This window comes from Leuresthes tenuis, unplaced genomic scaffold (genome assembly GCF_036924035.1).
Source record: "Leuresthes tenuis unplaced genomic scaffold, fLeuTen1.0.hap1 SCAF_4, whole genome shotgun sequence".
NCBI classification, from domain to species: domain Eukaryota; kingdom Metazoa; phylum Chordata; class Actinopteri; order Atheriniformes; family Atherinopsidae; genus Leuresthes; species Leuresthes tenuis.
This window is the reverse complement of record NW_027325358.1, coordinates 6,545,817-6,563,899: the sequence shown is the minus strand read 5'-3', so window position 1 is coordinate 6,563,899 and position 18,083 is coordinate 6,545,817. Positions and strand designations below refer to the sequence as shown.

Below are 18,083 nucleotides of genomic sequence, written 5' to 3'. Positions count from 1 at the left end.
CAACAGTAACGAGTGTCAACTGAATTTGTGAAGCGCACATGAAGGTGTCAGAGGTGAGTGGCTGACTGTTTGACTTTGTTTGACACTAAAAATCATGGCTGAGGCTAAGACAAGAAGAAAACATATAAAAGGACAAACTGTGTGCTTTTAATAAACTAATTTGAAAGAGGTGTTGCCTCACCTCCACCTAAAGAACAGACTGTATTTGGACATTGCTAGTGTCATTCTCTAAATTCACTACTTAGGATAAGCGGTCATTTTGAAAATGAATTCCATAACTGAATAAAAGGTCTCATAAATGGGTATTTTTCAGTCAAATTAGGTGTCCTTCTTCAGCACTAATCCTCTTTTTCAAATATGGTCACTTTAGATCCAAAAAGATAGAGTTGGTGAGAGGCCAAATTTGATGACTCAAAATGGCAGTTCATGAACCGGAGGTTAACAGTGGCCAAGTTAACTGCTCACTTTCATAAATTCAGTAATAAATCTGCAATATGGCTCTTCAAATGAGTCATGAAATTATGTTGATTTATCAAACAAATATACATTTTGAAGCTGGTGTTATGCCAGAGTTTTATTTTAGTTTGATGCACAAATCCGTATCTACTTTCTCGAGATCTCGCAAAAGTTTCTAAGGTTCTCTCGCAAAAGGTTCTTTTTTTTTCACCCATCATTTTTTTCCCCTTGTTCCCTAGGGGCCTCCGTAAGAACTTCACAACTAAAGTACAAAGTCGTTAATTAGTACACTTTTTAAGGATTATTTTCAAAAATGGACATAGTCTGTTGTTAAATAAAATTTTAATTAAATTAAATTAAACGAACGGGGAAAAGGGCTATAAAAATAAAACTTGTTTCTACGGACGCCCGTCTCGTTGCTAACAGGAAGAGGGGAAAACAACTTCCGGATCAGGAGCGTCAACTCTTATCCCACGTGAATTATCAAAGTGTGCAAAGTAAGTAAATTGCCCATTAAGTTTGTAGTTGGTAGGACAATATGCATTTTTTTTGTATATAGTTCGACTTCCAGACTAACTAGCTTATTTATGTTTTAATAGTTTTCGTGTTTTAGCTGCTGTTAGCTAGCTCGTATAGCTCGTATAGCTCGTTAGATTTAGCATCTCATGAATGACCTCGTCAGTTTATTCTGTATTTAAGGTACTATTGTTAATTTATCTGAGTTTTTCATACATATTATCCTGTCATTTAATCTTAGTGTCTCGACCTAACACCTGGGTTTAAAGAAAGTTTGTAACTCTGTTTTCAAACGATTATAACGTTAAGGAGTATGAACGTGCAGGACTGAAAACATGCCCATTTGTTAATGTGTTTCAGACGGATTCCGATGAGGACGTAATTTTTGTTTCTGAGAAGTCCGTACCCAAGTCAATTGAGATTAAAATTGACCAGGTGATGTTTCATCTACCAGATAATCGTTCATGATAATTTGATCGTACTTAGTGAAAACAATAAGCCTGTATAATAATCCAGGATTGAATTGAATTTGCATAGGTGCCACAAGCCAGAGAATTGCAGTCTGTAAGACAAGTCTGACTGAATTTTTCATAGCCAAATGTAGTGCATTTGAGTATTGTGATAAAAGAATATCTGGCAAAGTCTCATTTTAGCAGAGAACATTGACATGGAGTGTGCACAGACATAAGTCAAACCTTTAGGAACTATTAAACAAAGCCATGACAATCTCAGTCGTACTAAACCAGTAACTCACAAAGCACACTGAGTGATCACTGGCAGTGCAGTTTGCAGTTTTAAAATCCTCTCCAAAGCTTCGGCTCATGTCCCGTTCCTTTAATATGGCCAACTCCGCATTAGTTGGTCCGTCAGTGATTGCAAGACGTCCATGCACTGAAGTGGCAAAGCAACCCAAAGCATGTTGCTCCCACCACCATGCTCTTATACGTTATCATTGATATATGTGGGTATTAAGCTGTAAGATTCCGAACCTTTTTCACTTTTTTTCCCCAGGATTGCCTTTTGTCATGATGTGATATTTGCAGGATGCCTCTTCCAGAGAGAGCAGAAACAGTCCTAAATGTTCATCATTTGTAGATATACTTGTAGATTGATGACCTTTCGTATATATAGAAATGCGCTTGTAACATTTTTTTTAACCGCAATGAAATTTAATGAAAATATGCTTCATTCATCCCAAAGAAAAATAATATAATTGCACTAAAAACAAACACTAATTACGGTGTTTCTCTAAAATTGTATTTTTCATATGTTACATGAATGCACTGCATATAATTGCTTTCATAATAAAAATTTTGGCTCAATTTTGCTTGGTTTGCTGCAGGTGAAGCGATTGGCCCTGCAAAGACAAATAGATCAGGAATCCCGGCCCCTGTCAGACAAAGCTTTGGTTAGTGTGTGTTACTCTTAGTTCACTGGCACGTATACACATCTAAAAATGTTATTTATACACTTTAATGTTGTTGTTTTTGTCTAAAAGTATAACTATAATTTTTTTTTCTTTTTTTTGCAAGATAACCCAGAAATCTGTGGCTGTAGAGGGGCCAGTGAAAACAAAGATGGAGGGGGAAAAAGGTGAGGACAATCTTGTAAAGAAGGAGCGGAAGCCCAAGAAAGGAAAACTGTCTCAACCTGAAAATACCAACTGCACCATTGAAGATGGGCGCCAAACACATGTGAAAAAGGAGAAAAAAAGTAAACAGAATGACAGTGAAGCTGTAAAAGAAGAGTGTTTGGATGGAAATAGTGAGAAAAAGAAGAAGAAGAATAAGAAGAGGAAAATTGACAGTGACTCCTTGACTGAGACCAATGGTTATGTTGTGGATGAAGAAGACAAAAGAGTGATTAAAAAGAAAAAGAAGAAGCAGCACCAGCAGCTGGATGAGAGTGAGAATCAAGCAGAAATGGTGCAGACAGTAAAAAAAGACAAAGTGGAAAATAAACAAAAAGAGAAGAAAACAAAGAATAAGTCGATTCAGAGCAAACCTGAAAATATAAAGAAAGAAGAGGAGGAGGAACAGCAAATAGCAAAGAAAGTCAAGAAAGTAAAAAATAATATTTCAGGTGTAAACCTGGAGCAGACTGAGCATGTTAAAGAAAAGAAAAAGAAAGAAAAGGAAAGCCCTCCTGCAGACGAAGAATCAAAAAAGAAAACTAACGTAGCAGAAAATGGATTGAAGTTAAAGATATCAGAGACTAAAGCTGAGGAAGTAAAACTGAAAAAGAAGACAAAGAAAGAAGCCAAATCTGAAAAATGTGAGACTGGGCTTGAGGTAACTGAGATAAAGGGCAAGAAGAAGAAGAGAGAGGTGGAGGGCGACAACATTTTCAACATCAAAAAAGACAAATTCACAAAGAGTGAGACTGTCACAGAGGAAGGAAAGACAGAGGTGAGGAAAAAAGGGATAAACAAAAAGAACAGTAGAACAGCCTCTGTGGAGGAAGTTTGCGTAGAAGAGATGCAACCAAAGAAGAAGCAAAAAGAGGAGGAGGAAGTGGTGTTTTTAAGCTGTGAGGAGGTTGAGGTGCAGAGCAAGAAAAGAAAAAAGAAAAAGAGCTCTTTAAAGGTAAAGCAGACGATCAACGATGGAGTTGAGCCTAATGCAAAGAAGAAGAAAAAGATCAAAGTCGAGCCGGAGGACCAACAGGTGAGTGACATCACATGTTGATCATTTAATTTCGTAGCATTGTTGGTGAACTTGGTTTGTGTTGTAGGAGCTTCCCCAAGTGGATGTAGTTTTCCTGTCGGAGAAGTGTGGAAACACTGATGAGATCACCATAAACCAGGTAAACCGGCCCTTCGCTATCTCTCCATCTTTGAAATGGTTTTTTTTGTTTGTTTTTAGCATGAATTCAACTCACCAGGAAATAAACACATTGATACCACTTGACAACATGTGGCTGTAACTTCCTGTAATTGAACTGAACGTTGGTACCAGACCATCCTTCAGTTTCATCCTAACAAGCAGTTATGTTTTCATTGGCTCAGGATTTGGTTGTGTGATCCAAACTATGTTCTAGAAGAGGTTTCATGTCTGAACTTTTTGTTTGGATCAAGCTGAAAACCTAGTCTGAACCAAATGAGTTGGATGCGAAAGGATGCCTCAGTTCAGTCTTTTGTGTTCTGTTGTAACTAATGAGTTAAAGGGGAGTCAGTCAAATCTGTACACTCGGAGAACATGGTAAATTATTAAATAGATTTGTAAGAAATGGTGAATAAAATTTAGTTGATATTAACATGTTAAAGGTCAGGAGTTTAGTTTATTAAGTTAATTTTTTAAAGGTTAAGCATCGTATCTTCAGATTTTTAGGTTGAGAGCATAAAGGCTTTTTTTTTTAATCAGCTAAGGAGTTTGTGTCTAATATTTCATAAAAAGTGGCATAACTCAAATATCCCTGCCAGAACAATTTAAAACATATGTGCGATTTCTCATGAACTGGTCTGTGTGTTTGTCATAGGAAAGAAGACAAGCTTTACAGATGGAGGTCGATAAGGCTTCTCAACCTGAGAAAAAAGACAAACCTACGGTCTGTATTAGTTCCCGGCTCTTAAACTTAAAGGTTTTAAGTGTGGCTCTTTGAAACTGCAGGAGCAGCAAGAAAAGGAGTTAAAAAGACAAATGAGTAGAGACGGATCTCTTATTCAATGTTCAGCCTGCAGTCAAATCAGATGTCTCTTGAATCAGGTCTTTAGGACAGACGGTCTTCACTTTAATGTAGAAAAAACATTTTAAAATGTCTTATTTTCATGGTTTGGTCATATCTGACTGACAAAAACTCAAAATGTCCTCTTCAGGCAGTCATGGGGGTTTGTCTAAGTGATAAGGGTTTGCAAGTTTATAGCTCAAATATGTCAAATACTTGAACACCAAACTCGTCGTTTGCCATGAAAATAACGCATTTTTTTATGTAAAGTCTATTCTTAGCACTTCAACCGGAATCCAGGAAGCACTCCAACACAAATGACATTTTTCATTTGAATTAACACTTTTAGACTATTTGCACTGTTGTCTTTTAAATGTTCACATCAGATTTGCACAGCCAGACATCACAGCTGCAGTGATAACTGCATAGGTGTCAGTAACTCTTGTGATGCTCTTTTCCAGTGGTCGGTTTAAAGTGGGACATGTCGGTTGTTGCTCATGTGCACAGATTCATATTTTATGTGAGATCAGCAGAGCTTCGAACTGTGCTTAATTTAGAGCATTTCTCGCCCATTTCTGTTTGTCAGGGTTTGGGCCAGTGGAGTACTGCGCAATTTGACAACTCTGAACAGCAGAAAAAGTTCCTACGGTTGATGGGCGGCTTCAAAAAGGGTTTTCAACCAGCTGATGCAAGCACTGGAGGAGGCAATATGGCAATGGGGAAGAATGCACAGCAGCAGCTGAAGCAAGGTCTTCTGGGAGAGTTTGAGCGGGCACACTCACGCAGAATGGACTTCAGTAACAGAGGGGCGGGACTTGGGTTTACAGCACCATCCAATAAGAAGTTCTCTATCGACGCCAGTGTGTGTCGATCAGTCCGCTTTGATGATTGATTTTTCGGATACGCAAGATATTTTAGAAAAGCTTTGCCTGTTTTTGTACCTTGTTTTTTAACTTTAAATATTCACTGTAAGAAAAACTCTTCACCCATTTGTATATAATGTACCTTAAAGTCTCAGTCTACAGCTGGAGAAGCTTGACAAAGATATTCTGGACCTGTGGTTTTTTTTTTATTCACTAAAAGAATAAAAGAGGGGAAAATCTTTGGAATATGAAATGAGCCTGAAAGCTCCATCCAAACTGCACGAGCCCAGATTGAGCCAATGTAAACTGCAACTTACCAGTAGTCGAGGTAACCAGTGGAGAAGCAGTAATTAGAGTTATTCAGACAAAAAGGAAACTTTAATGCGTTGATAGTCATTTAATTTCATTCTTGCACATTTCCATTAAAGAGAAGAGTAAGAAAAGTAAACATTCACTTTACCAAAGACATGCAATGTAGCTTACCAGCTATTGGCTCATAAACACTTTGTTCTGATAATGTGCTGGAAAGCAAGTATTTGACTATCATGTGTTGTACTTCAATATTCCGTGCACGGTAGCTGCGATGAAATCTGATTCAGTAGTGGGCTCTAATACTGCTCTCCTGTGAGCCATAGGAGATGGAAAAATGTCTTTCATATGAATCACTTTTAAATGGGCTTCAAGCAGAAGGCCCAACAAAACAGATCAGCTGCACACGTGACTTTATGAAAAAACACAGCGCTCCTTCTGCTGCATTTCTGGTCAAATCGGTCATTGACCCTGTGCAGTTTCCCCCGAATACAAAATACTTAATGTCATTTTTGGATTAAAACAGCCGCACCAACTGCTTCAAGGCTAAACATAACTACATTTTTTTCTATCCTGCCAATTTTGTTGTCCAATGGAGAAACCTTAAATATTTAATAAAGGTCTGTGGTTCAGTTTTTCAGCACAATTCATCAAAAACCTACGACAGATATACGTGAATATTTGACCTGAGGAGCAGCAGTGCCCCATGAAGAAGCAATAACCTCAGGTGTTTATGTGGATTTGGGGATATTTTGTTTCTAACTCAGCCTGGGAAAACATGTAGGTTGAGCCCACCATTTTTTTTTTTTTTTAAAGAAAGTTACAGCCACATTGACAAAAATCTTGATTAAATATGCAACACTGAAAAGATCTTTCAGGCAGATCTGTTCCCATGAGCTGAAAGATGGGTGCACAAAAACTAAATCTGACCCTCTTTGTGCAAAAGTGGCTGCAACTTAATATTTGGCCTAAATGTTTTGTTCTTCTCCACCAAACCAATTCAAATTCCAAGAGGAAGAAAAATGACTCAGAAACATCTGAGCTGGGAGCCCTGGATGAGCTGAACGTCCCTTCATCATTCAAGCAAGCCGATGCTCTGCCGTATTTCTCGATACCACAAGTACTAATAAAACACTGAATACTGCCTCTGTGAAAGAACTCCCTTCTTCCCTAAGTGGACATTTTGAACATTTCTAATATTTTGGCATCTGCAAGACAACATCCTGAGATAACCGACTCGGTTCTGAACCGACTCGGGAGTTCTAAAGGCAACCTTTAACAACAATGTTGCTGGTCTGTGGAATTTTGCCTTACAAAATGCTGCAACATAATGAAATATATAGCCTAAAAGTGTTTGCAGTTTGGTCTCTTTGTTTTCAACCAGCACAACAAAAGCTGAGGAATTGTGCAGAGGGAAACTTAGAAGACATGATGACAGAAGTAGCCACCCAGAAAGCATCTCAAACAGCTGGGAGGCTACTTGATGGAGAAAGGAGAAGTTGTGTGTTCCTTGCTGTGGAGAGGAGTTTCAAGGCTCTCATGCTTCTAGATACTCTGGCTGCACTCGCGCCACTTTGCGGAACTCTTTGGCGTGCGTCCTTGGGCACTGCATTTCACACCAGCTGATGGGAACCATCTGGGCACCTGGTTCACAGGAAAATATAAGTTACATGTTAAGATGTGACCATTATTGAAACTATTTTGCCAACAATACAATGGAAACATCAAAAAGAGCCCTGTAAGCAGTTCTGTAGGTACAACAGGATTTTCAGATAACTGCTAAAATTGGCGGGCACATATTGATGATGACATCGTGTTTACAACTATAGTTCAGCACGGTTCAGCGTGAAAGTAGATCCTCTGCCGGCCCAATGTTCTAAGCGTCATGACATGATAGAAATTAATGAATTAAAAACTCTCCTTGTCCTTAACAGGTCTTAAAAATTGATCAATATTATACAACCTCAAATGAACAACACGGAACATTTTGCACCATGTCAGTGTTTATTCAACAAAAGCCAAGAAAGGTTGCAGAAACAGAGTGTGAGAAGCTGAGTCCACCCTTACTGCCTCCATCTGATCTAAGATAAGTATCTGCCACTTGTCGCTAATCAAATGGATTTATTAAATGATCATTATCCAGTGTTATCACAGAGGTTTCAGGTCTGAGGTTGTATTTACTTCAATTTAAAACCTAGTGAGAACTTTTTTTTACGTTGTGACACTTAGAACCTAAAAACTGAATGAGGTGACTGTGTTTGCTGATGAGCACAAGGCTAAAATTCAAAGTAGAGCTGATGGTCAACTTTGCATGATATGATCAGAAACCAAAGGCTTGAACAAACTGACATTTATGACAGATTATGGAATTAGAAGAATAATTAGTAAGACTTACTATGCCAATGATTTGTGCTCAAGTGTCAACAAACTTTAAAAAAAAAATCCCCTGGACAAATTCTGCACCCTTTTGCACCACCTTGTGTTCATTCGGGATACTATCAACGTGTGCAGCCTTACAGAAAAACATCTGGAAGCGAGACTTGCCTGCTTCACTGTGTGCCACCACCACTCCCAGTTCATTCTCTGCCGTTGTCAAAAGGTAGTTAGACTGAACATCGCCGAGAGAAATCTGACACCACAGGTCAAGGTTCTGATAAACTAATTCTGTGTAAATATAATCAAAACTGATCTGAAGAAAGATCTATTTTTCAGAAAGATTAGATGAGTAAAGAGCCCACACTACTAATTTAATGGAAACGGTGCAAAATGTGCTGATTGTCACACCTGTATTCCGCACATCCTATCAAAAACACTTCTGGAGATCATAAAAATGTTGCTTCCGACTAGATTTTGTATGATTTACTCGGGTTGTTGTGAATGCTTCCCACGTGTCTATGACTCAAAATCAAGTGAAGGATACAACTTTTGCCAAGACAATGTCACCAGGTCTGAAGCTTTTGTACGTCTCCACCTGCAAGGATAAGAAAAACTGTTCATATTTGGGTGTCAGCGAGTGATTCAGTGAGTGAACAGGATGTGTGGAGAAAACCACCGAATGATCTGAGTGGACACATAGTTCTAACCCACCTTGTCTTTCTCTGTTGCGCGTACGTCTTCTTTTCTGCCAAAACAGAGAAAGTGAGCTCATGTTTAGGGAACAGAGTAAAATAACCTGCTTTACACTGTGGAGTCAGGTTCTGGGGTTACCTGATAGTCCCTCTGAAGCGATCCTTCAGCGGCGTGGAGCCGACATAAAGGATGTGGACTTTGGCAAACCTGGGGTTGATGCTGGTCACCTGTCAAATAAAAAAAAAAGAAAAGACAAACCCACTTTAGATCCAAATGTAAACAGTGTACCATCAGTTCATTAAAACCTGTCGTTACAGAAGAAGTTACATACTTTACAGGTGACTATTGCTCCGACATCGGGTAGTAACTGCGCTTCAGTTTCACGCACCACTGAGATCACAGGTAACTACAAAAATAAAACAAATGCATGAATGTGCAGACAGGCCACACCAAAATGTTCCGTTATATCAGAAATAAAGTCAGTAATGCGCACATTTGAAAAAAAGCATCGAACAAACCTGAACAATCCAACAAAGGTGAGAGCCCCCCCGTGCAATATCACTCAAAGGACAAATTATTCAAAGTTTTACCTCATCTCAGAATTGCATCATTTCTCATACGTGTACTTTACAAAGACTCTAGTGAAAATACAACCAAAGAAGAAACTTAGTGCAACAAAAAAGAACAAATGTGATCACTGACAAGTTGTTGGTATAACCGATCAGTGGACATCAGAACTTTAGCAGTTTGGGGAAGATGGGCTGTGTCTTTTTCTCCATGTCAGTCATAGCATCACAATAAAATTAACTGAGGAGAACAAAATCTGATAATGAAACCTGAAAAATTAAAAGACACCAGCTTATGTCACATTGTCCCCAAACATACCAAGTAGCTTTGCTAAAAATCAGAAGTCAAAGATGACAAAGAGCTGTTTTGCGCAGCTGCTGTCTGAGCTTTTCACTTTGCTGTTTTTGGTGGTTTGTCCTGCTTGTTAGCGCCAACAGACTTTCAGCCAGTCAGCAACCAATCAGTCAGTGTATAGCAGTAGTTTTTGGAAGACTGCCCATCAGTCTGTTTGCAGGGGCTGAGTGTAATGCAGATGGACACCTCCGCACAACTAAAAATGGGCCCTGAGCCCTGGGACTTTTTCTTTCAGACTAGGATTGTCTACATGTTCACTGGTGTCTGAAGTACCACACAAAAAAATAATCAGACAAATTTGTCCTTTGATGTGTGAAAAAGACCAGCATTTCATTGCTGTAGGTCTGCCCCAAAGAGCAACAAAGAGAGCAGTGGAAAAGAGGGAGTGTGCTTCAGCTGCGTCCACACAAAATACAGCAATGCTGCAGCTGTCTGTATGGCTCAGCTCAACAATTCCTGAACTTCACCTTGAACACATTTTATGAGCTAAGAAAATGTACCATAAGTTAACTGACACAGAGGGGCTCACATAAAACCCTGGTTCTCAGCCAAGAAAGACCCAGTTCAGATAGGATCCACCATGTTTGGCATTAGCCTGCATTGGATCACCACAGTGCCACAGGGTCCCAACAGTGGAGCACAGAGGTGGGTGTGTGATGATTAGTTGTTGCATGAGATAAAGCGGTGCTGGGGAGATTAAATGTATAAAAGCCAGCAAAATATTGACTAATATGACTATTAGTCTTCAAAGGTTTGGCAGCTAAGTATGTCACCGATCCTGAATGCAACTGAACACCTTTGAGGAATATAAAATAGACAGGTGGAGCACCTTGGAACCCCTCCAGCTGAGAGAAGCTTAAAAATTCACATTTGAAGAAAATATTAAAGAAAAACAAAACAAAACGTCCACTGACTTTTCTTGCATGTCGTCCCAAATGTGGGGGAGGTGTTTTTGATAAACTACATTTACAGAAATGTGTGAAAACGATGCAGTCACTGTAAAGTGATATTGCACTGAGGTGCAGTCACTTCTGTTGCTTTGACTCAGTCACCCTCACAAACATTGAGCAACACTCCCGCCACTCCTACAAGCAGCTCCAGAGTTGTTCTCCACCTCTATCCTCCCTGCAACCACCACACCCCTCACCTCCTCTCCTTCGTTTTTCTTGAGCACGTAGCCTGCAAGTGAAGAGTATATGTAGCCGTGTCGAAGATACACTCCTGTGCCCGGAATACAATCTTCTACACTGCATAGTTTGTCACCTGAGTACAAACGGGAGGAGACAAGAAAAGGAAGCACCAAACATGCATACGTTCAAGGACGGGAAAGCAGGCCACCTCATGCATACATCAGAGAATTTTTGGTGGCAGAACACATACAACATTAAAACAGGCACATATGATTAACCTCTAACATTTTTGTCCAAAACTACTCTCTGCGTGATTACAACTTCTTGAGATCAACTTGTTTTTTTGCACTTTCAGCCCTTTGATGTGACCCGTCATGATCTTTCAAAAGATTGTTGGATATGTTTCCAAGCAACTTAAACACTGGATTAACATTTACTACTACTGGCACACGCAACATAAAGCTGCGGATTTCTAGTGGGTGGGACAAAACTCAAGCTCACAAGAATGTGCTATCCTGCTCGAGGCGATGGGCAGGGCAGACGAGGAGCCCTGCAGAGCAAAACAACGGCGCAAATGCGATAAAACTATGCAATAAAATAACACTTAAAGGCCAGTTTTCGATTTTATACCGAGCTGAAGCAACTGACCATTGATTTAAACGTGACTGCATTATATAGTGGACTGAAAATAAAAGCCCAGTCCACGCGTGGCAGTGACAGCGTTTTTAAGAACCAACACTGCGTTTTAACCACACGGTTTAACGACACGGTGACTACCACACGAAACAAAGCAGAATGCTTACAACGTGGCTTTAATCTACTGTAATACACCCCAGAGAGTGTAAATTTAAGGGACTCACCTGGAACACACAACTTCATGGGCGACATGTTTTCGAGAAGAGAAGTTAGCCAGCCCATTGGCTGCGATGAACGACAAGAGTCGATTCTAATTGGCTTATCTGAGGAGACCGGAAGAAAAAGAGGGATGGGTCCATCCGCCATTATTGTTGAAGCACGTGAAGTTTACATGATATTGAAAAGTATATAGAGTGTGTGCTAAAACAGCAAGTTATTCCCTCCTACCCTCCTATTAATGATAATGATAATAGCAATTTAGATAGATAGATAGATGTATTGTATTTCTTTAGATGTATTTCTGTTCAAAACTTCAACTTCAACCACTCATGGTGTTTTCACAGGATGTAGCAACAAACTGTGTTCACTGACACTGATTTTCTGAAGTGGTCCTCGGATCATGAAATGCCCTTAAAAAGTAGCCTTTCTGGATTGGTTTTCAGACTTTAGAGGCAGCTGGGTTCTCAAGAAATAGTGACCATGAGAGAATTCACTAGATAGGCTTCAAACTAGATTTTTGAGGCTAAAACAGAATGATTTGAGCTGGTCAGTATGCTGGTAGATTCATGTGATGAACAAAAGCGACATTTGCATACATGCTGCTATAACATCAATTACATTAGAAGTGAAGAGCATTTCGTTAGCATTTCTCAGTGGAAAATATGTTTTCCCTCTCCCTCTAGTTGTCTTTGGCAAAAATGTCAATTTAGCAGAGTCCACTTTGTGACTGTTCCTTTCAAATACTTTCCACTGGTCTCATCCCAGATGGTTCTGTCAGGCAAGCATTACACAAACTTTCCAGGCTTTTGTTGACCATGTTCTGATTCTTTTAAGTGTGTTGTTGGTATCAAATTGAAGAGTACATCTAAAATATTTAAGTTTCAACATTTGATAAGTCGTCTTCGTACTATTGTCAGTTCAAAACAAATTTTGAATGATTAGCAATGATTCTGTTTTAATAATTATACAATGTGACCAAGTTATTTTGAAAATGGGCTGAATGCACACTCCTTTTTAAATTAATATGGTCGGTATTTGTGATCGACTTTGTTTTAATCATCATTCTACATTTTTACTTGTATCCCTTATTCTTCGTGAGACAGAAATGACAACTGTGCTGAGAGAAGAACAAAAAGCTTTCATCAAATAATGTCACACAACATTTATTTGTTTCTCACAATGCCACAGCAAACAATATTCAGCAGTGCAGGACAAATCGACCTGCCTTTTAATAGAAGCCAGTGTTACTTTGTACTAATACTGTTCCCACTGAGCTTTACCTACAGGGATTGTAAATGAGAAGGAATTCTTAGGACAGCTCTGCATCGGTAGTCTACGTTTGCTTCTGTTCTCTGGTCCCTAATTTTCATTTTGGTCAGTGTTTAAACAATACTCTGTAGTCTAATATGAAATGTCTGTTTCAGTGTATCACAGAGGAGAGATCAATCAAGTCAAACTTCAGATTGCATGTTTGTGTAAAAGCTGGGTACTACTCATATAAAGTGCACATTGTGTGTCTGTGTGTGCAAGTCTGTGATAACCCAACCATTAAATAACCTTTTTTTTTTTTTTTTAACTTGATGAAAGAACCGCACATGATTGATCAGTACTCTAGCCTCCAGGCAAAAGACAAGTCTATTTCTTGGCTTTGCCCTGAGCAGCCACAGCTTCCATGGCCTTCTTGACGGTCTCCTCATCTCCCAGGAACTGCATGGGTCCTAAAGGCTTCAGGTTCTTGTCCAGCTCGTACACAATGGGGATGCCTGTGGGCAGGTTCAGCTCCATGATGGCTTCCTCTGACATACCTTGGAAACAGAAACAGACGTAAACAGCTTGTAATAAATTCATCATATATATATATATATATATGTATATAAAAACAGGAAATTAATGTTATGATTTTTTGTTATGCCATCACTGAAAGTCTCTCATTGTTGGTTATCATATATTTTGGGTTGAGTGTGAAGCAAAAAATAAAAATTGGACAAGTCGGCCATTGCTCAAGCAAATTGTGACATCATAGCGCCACAAAGTGCCCTTTAAACTCATGCTTTAAGCATGCTGGATGCCCTGCAGCCTTTGTTTTAAGCAGTAGGCGTTGTTCCTGAGAATATTACATAATTACACTGCAGGAGTTGCACTGGTAGTAGTTGCACTCCGCAGCGAGTGACAGGCTAAAAAAATAGGGAGGTCCATCACAGACTGAAACAACACCAAAATGTCTGGCACGAGAGGTGCTGTGACATCAATTTTGGCACGTGCCACCGTTTGCATGGTTGAGAATATTGATTATTCAGGAAGCATGACTCTCTTTGGTGCAGACAAGAAGCAATGTTAAAACAGTACAATAAAGGAAACATAGAGCTGAGTTTTATCAGGACAATGACAAGTCAAGCTTTCCGGATTTAAACAAAGGCCATAGACTTTTCACCACTTGGTTAGATTTAAGTAAGTGCATTTTTTTCTTACCCTCAAGATGCTTCACAATGCCCCGCAGGCTGTTGCCATGGGCAGCAATCAGAACCCGCTTTCCCTCCTTGATCTGTGGAACAATCTCTTCGTTCCAGAAGGGAAGTGCCCTAGCAATGGTGTCCTTGAGACTTTCACAGCTGGGAAGCTGGTCCTCTGTCAGGTCAGTGTAACGCCGATCCTACCAAAAAAAGAAAGATCATTGACGTTAGCTGCATCTCAGTCATGTAGACCAACTCTGATGTAACAGAGATGCTGGCACTTGTTGGAGAAAAAGTCTCAGTGTGTCAGAGTTTTGCTGAGTTGTCACCTTGCTTATGGTCTGATAGAAGTCATGCCCTTCATCCATGGATGGGGGAGGAATATCAAAGGAACGCCTCCAGATCTTGACCTGTGCCTCGCCGTGCTTGGCAGCGGTCTCAGCCTTGTTCAGTCCAGTCAGGCCACCGTAGTGGCGCTCATTGAGTCGCCAGGTTCGGTGGACAGGCAGCCACATCTGGTCAATGCTGTCCAGGACATACCACAGGGTACGGATGGCCCTCTTTAGGACAGAGGTGTAGCAAATATCAAACTCATAGCCAGCATCTGAGGTAAATCAGAGAGATGACAAAGAAAAAAAAGAAAATGTAATCAAATTGTAATGTCATTAACATATAAATGCACAGAAGGTGTCATTTTGAAATAGTTTCGTGATACAGGAAGCATAATTACTCTTATAGGTACGCTTCACATAACAAAATAGTTATCTGCAGGATATATTTCACCCCTACATTTACTTCCGTTTAGTCATTAGCCACATAGCACTAGCTAACTGTGAGCTCTGCAGGATGCCCCAGCAGAGGATTTCTGGGTCACAGAAAACCAACAGGAGTGTGTGCACGTGTCCACCTATAATGCTAGAAAATTCAGGATAAGGCATCGGAAGACTTCACTTGTAAATCACAGTAAACTGAAGTTTCTTTGCTTGACAGTCTGCCTTTTCCCTTGAAGCTGAGTTATAAGGTGCTAAATGAAAAACACAATCAGATATATACAGATTTACACTAAATTTATGCAAAGCACTGAAGACCACATGTGCTCCACCAGAGCAGCTTTAATGTGGCGCATCATGTTCCTTCACAACAGCACGCGTTTCTGGAAATATGATTTATATTTTTAGGTGATTGTTTAATTTGCCTGCTGACACTTTATTAGAGGCTTACAGTTTTTGCGACAACTTTACGTGTTTATGTGTGAATCTCAGAATTTTCCCTTAAAATCTTAATGGAAATCAGAGGCAGAAAGACTGTAAGCCTTTGGCTAAAACTCAGCACGAACTTCATTCACTGGTGTCACAAATGGAGGTATAATTAATAAACTATTTATTTGGTAAACACGTATTATCTACTTAGGCTATTGGGGAATGACAGAGGGAAGCAGAACATCTATAAATAAGGACTTTATCTGTGCTGGATTAACTAACTAAACATTTAAGTCTATTTGCAGAATCTCTTCGGTCCCAATTTAGTTTTATTTCAAACAGCAACCGATTGGCCAGACGGTTATACTATCATACAGACACTTCCGTGTGTCTCGTGCTACTGAGTCGTCTCGTGCAGCAGAGGGCTCTGGACTACTTGTTTCCCCACCCGTCAGAGTTGCATAAGCACTGTCTTTTAGCGGCTTAAAACGACACCCGAGAAACAAAGCCCGATTAGGCCCGGTGACATTGTCTGCCGGCGTACCTTTCAGGGCCTGTCCTCCCCGCTTTGCCTCATGCTCCCCGGTCTCACTCAGGTCCGCATCGAACCAGCCGCAGAAGCGGTTCTCCTGGTTCCAGCAGCTCTCTCCATGGCGGATCAGCACCAGTTTGTACGCAGCCATCCTCACACTAATGCCCTCTGCGCTGTATTTCCGGTAACTTTGGGGTGAGGGATTCTTCCAGGAAGGCGGCAGCGACGCTTTCTGATTACACCTGACTGCGCCAAAACCGCACAGACGGCTATAAAGAAATGGACGCGGTATTTTTGTTATTCTGCAGTGATGGGGAGACTGTTGCGGGAGAGGATTGAAGAGTTAGCTACTCTGGTCGTGTTTTGACAGGTCTAGGAGCGAGTTTCCTCCCTCTCTTCCTGCTGATTTCCACCAATCAGAGGGCGAGCTGCATGCGCCGGAGGAGGAGGGAGGCAGGAGGATGCGCACAGCGGCACGTCCACACACCCCGCAGCTGTGCGTCCTGCGGGCTGGCCTTGGTGCATCACAGGGAGAGACCGTTCAAAATGCCTAAAAATATCCTAAATATTCACCATAGGCATTTAAGCATGGCGGTACATGTGCTCTATACTGAAATGTCAGTCACAGGGTCGAAATGAAAGCAAATGTACTCGATAACAGTACTTTTCTACTTTTACCCCATCCTCTCTTAAGTTGAATCATCAACTTATCAACTTACTGTTTTTTGTTTGATGTTATCAGTTTGTCACATCGTGCTAAAGGATTTTTGGCCTTTTAAGCTCTTGTTTTCCCTCTTTGTGTTCACTTTAATTATCTGATTATCATACCTGCTTTGTTTTTTGTTCTCTGCTCTGCTTTAGTTATTCTTAGTGGCTTCATTTAGTCTGTTCCATGTTTTTCATCAACCGTCCGAGTATGAATAACTCTCTGGTTCTGTCAGTGTTTGCCATCATTTTGTTGTCTCAGCCTCATAGGTTTCCAGTCCTGCGTCATCTTCACGCTTTGCTTTTGTTAATTTGGAATGAGGAATTTTTGTAATGTCTGCTTTTATAGAGGTGCTGATGATCAGTTGATCCAGTACATTTGATTAGCAGCACCTGGCTGCTACTTACCCCCTTAATTCTTATGTAAGCAGTGTATATTATTCATTCATCTGAGGTTATGTTTACCTCATTTTAGGAGCTGGTAAGGATCATACCTTAGTGTATTAATAAGACAGTTTTTATATAGCTTTATCTTTAATTACTTTCTAAGTTGAGATGATTTCAAACAGTAAATATTTTCAATCATTAAACAGTTTATATAAGCACATCCTACAAGATTATTAAATTCAGTGATCAAACTTTAATATTATTGTGTGTAATAATACACACGTTTACCTAAGTAACATTGATAATAGCCAGTGTTTTACTTCCAACAAAGTACTTTTACAGTGCGACATTTGTACTTTTACTTCAGAAAAGAATGTGAATACTACCTTTTTCCCATGAATGTAAATGTCAGTCATTTTCTTCTCATCATAAAGAATCTTGATTTATTCCAGAAAATTATTTTTTGACCAACTTAATTACATTTACACATTATTAAAAAAACTCGAATTAAATGTCAACAACGCGTTTACCATTCTGTTACATCTCCAATACTTTTAATTTTACCTAATGATTATTTGGAAACTAAGGATACCAGTCATTGCAGTTTTTCAGAAATATATGTCCATCCTTGCTGAATGCACGATTTCACCTGCTCACAGTGGTTTCTGTTGTCTGATTCGCCTGTTCATGATGCTTCATATGGGAAACTGATCTTTTCCACAGATAGGTTAGTCAAGCACACGCTGTTTCCACACAGCCAGACCTTCAATATATGTGTCTCTGTATCAATGGCACCCTCTCATATATACCATTCACCCATGCCATGGAAACTGATGCACCCCCATATCATCACAAACGGTGGCTGTTGCACTTTCCTCTGATGACATCCTGGATTGTCTGTCCCATCATTTGCATGTACCATTGGGCATCCGTTTTTTCCAAAAAGCAGCTGAAACATGGGCTCATCTGACCACAGAATACATGTCCACTGTATTTATGTCCATCTGAGACAAGTTTGGGTTTGTACA

The 18,083-nt window shown here is 39.9% G+C and overlaps 3 protein-coding genes across 4 annotated transcripts; 1 reads left to right on the top strand and 2 right to left on the bottom strand.

Annotated features, from left to right (window-relative positions):
- Positions 1-880: 880 nt before the first annotated feature.
- knop1 (lysine-rich nucleolar protein 1) lies at positions 881-6,221 on the top strand. Of its 2 annotated transcripts, XM_072384270.1 has the most exons (7): positions 881-953; positions 1,333-1,407; positions 2,315-2,380; positions 2,505-3,638; positions 3,706-3,777; positions 4,450-4,518; positions 5,222-6,221. In XM_072384270.1, the coding sequence occupies exons 4-7, from the start codon at positions 2,550-2,552 to the stop codon at positions 5,525-5,527; spliced, it is 1,536 nt and encodes a 511-aa protein (XP_072240371.1). In that variant the 5' UTR covers positions 881-953; positions 1,333-1,407; positions 2,315-2,380; positions 2,505-2,549; the 3' UTR covers positions 5,528-6,221. The 2 variants fall into 2 exon arrangements, with proteins under 2 accessions (XP_072240371.1, XP_072240372.1); XM_072384271.1 differs by lacking the exon at positions 1,333-1,407.
- exosc1 (exosome component 1) lies at positions 5,876-11,835 on the bottom strand. Its single transcript, XM_072384275.1, has 8 exons — positions 11,788-11,835; positions 10,945-11,060; positions 9,208-9,282; positions 9,015-9,103; positions 8,895-8,928; positions 8,728-8,778; positions 8,352-8,436; positions 5,876-7,451 (listed from the first exon to the last, which is right to left on the bottom strand). Exons 1-8 carry the CDS (start codon positions 11,813-11,815, stop codon positions 7,345-7,347), a joined length of 585 nt encoding a protein of 194 aa, XP_072240376.1. The 5' UTR covers positions 11,816-11,835; the 3' UTR covers positions 5,876-7,344.
- Positions 11,836-12,929: 1,094 nt separating this feature from the next.
- On the bottom strand, positions 12,930-16,373 carry pgam1b (phosphoglycerate mutase 1b). The gene is made up of 4 exons (XM_072384267.1): positions 15,976-16,373; positions 14,562-14,836; positions 14,252-14,432; positions 12,930-13,587 (listed from the first exon to the last, which is right to left on the bottom strand). The coding sequence occupies exons 1-4, from the start codon at positions 16,112-16,114 to the stop codon at positions 13,418-13,420; spliced, it is 765 nt and encodes a 254-aa protein (XP_072240368.1). The 5' UTR covers positions 16,115-16,373; the 3' UTR covers positions 12,930-13,417.
- Between the last annotated feature and the right edge of the window lie 1,710 nt (positions 16,374-18,083).

Bases quoted from the DNA above. Each gene is read 5' to 3' on its own strand.
- knop1 (XM_072384271.1), top strand. From the start codon at position 2,550: ATGGAGGGGGAAAAAGGTGAGGACAATCTTGTAAAGAAGGAGCGGAAG. The intron at 3,639-3,705 runs GTGAGTGACATC...TTTGTGTTGTAG, and splicing joins TCGAGCCGGAGGACCAACAG to GAGCTTCCCCAAGTGGATGT. The intron at 3,778-4,449 runs GTAAACCGGCCC...TGTTTGTCATAG, and splicing joins ATGAGATCACCATAAACCAG to GAAAGAAGACAAGCTTTACA.
- exosc1 (XM_072384275.1), bottom strand. From the start codon at position 11,815: ATGTCGCCCATGAAGTTGTGTGTTCCAG. The intron at 9,104-9,207 runs GTATGTAACTTC...TTTATTTGACAG, and splicing joins GAGCAATAGTCACCTGTAAA to GTGACCAGCATCAACCCCAG. The intron at 8,779-8,894 runs GTGGGTTAGAAC...TTATCCTTGCAG, and splicing joins GCGCAACAGAGAAAGACAAG to GTGGAGACGTACAAAAGCTT.
- pgam1b (XM_072384267.1), bottom strand. From the start codon at position 16,114: ATGGCTGCGTACAAACTGGTGCTGATCCGCCATGGAGAGAGCTGCTGG. The intron at 14,433-14,561 runs GTGACAACTCAG...TTTTTTTGGTAG, and splicing joins TCTATCAGACCATAAGCAAG to GATCGGCGTTACACTGACCT. The intron at 13,588-14,251 runs GTAAGAAAAAAA...TCTGTTTCCAAG, and splicing joins CATTGTGAAGCATCTTGAGG to GTATGTCAGAGGAAGCCATC.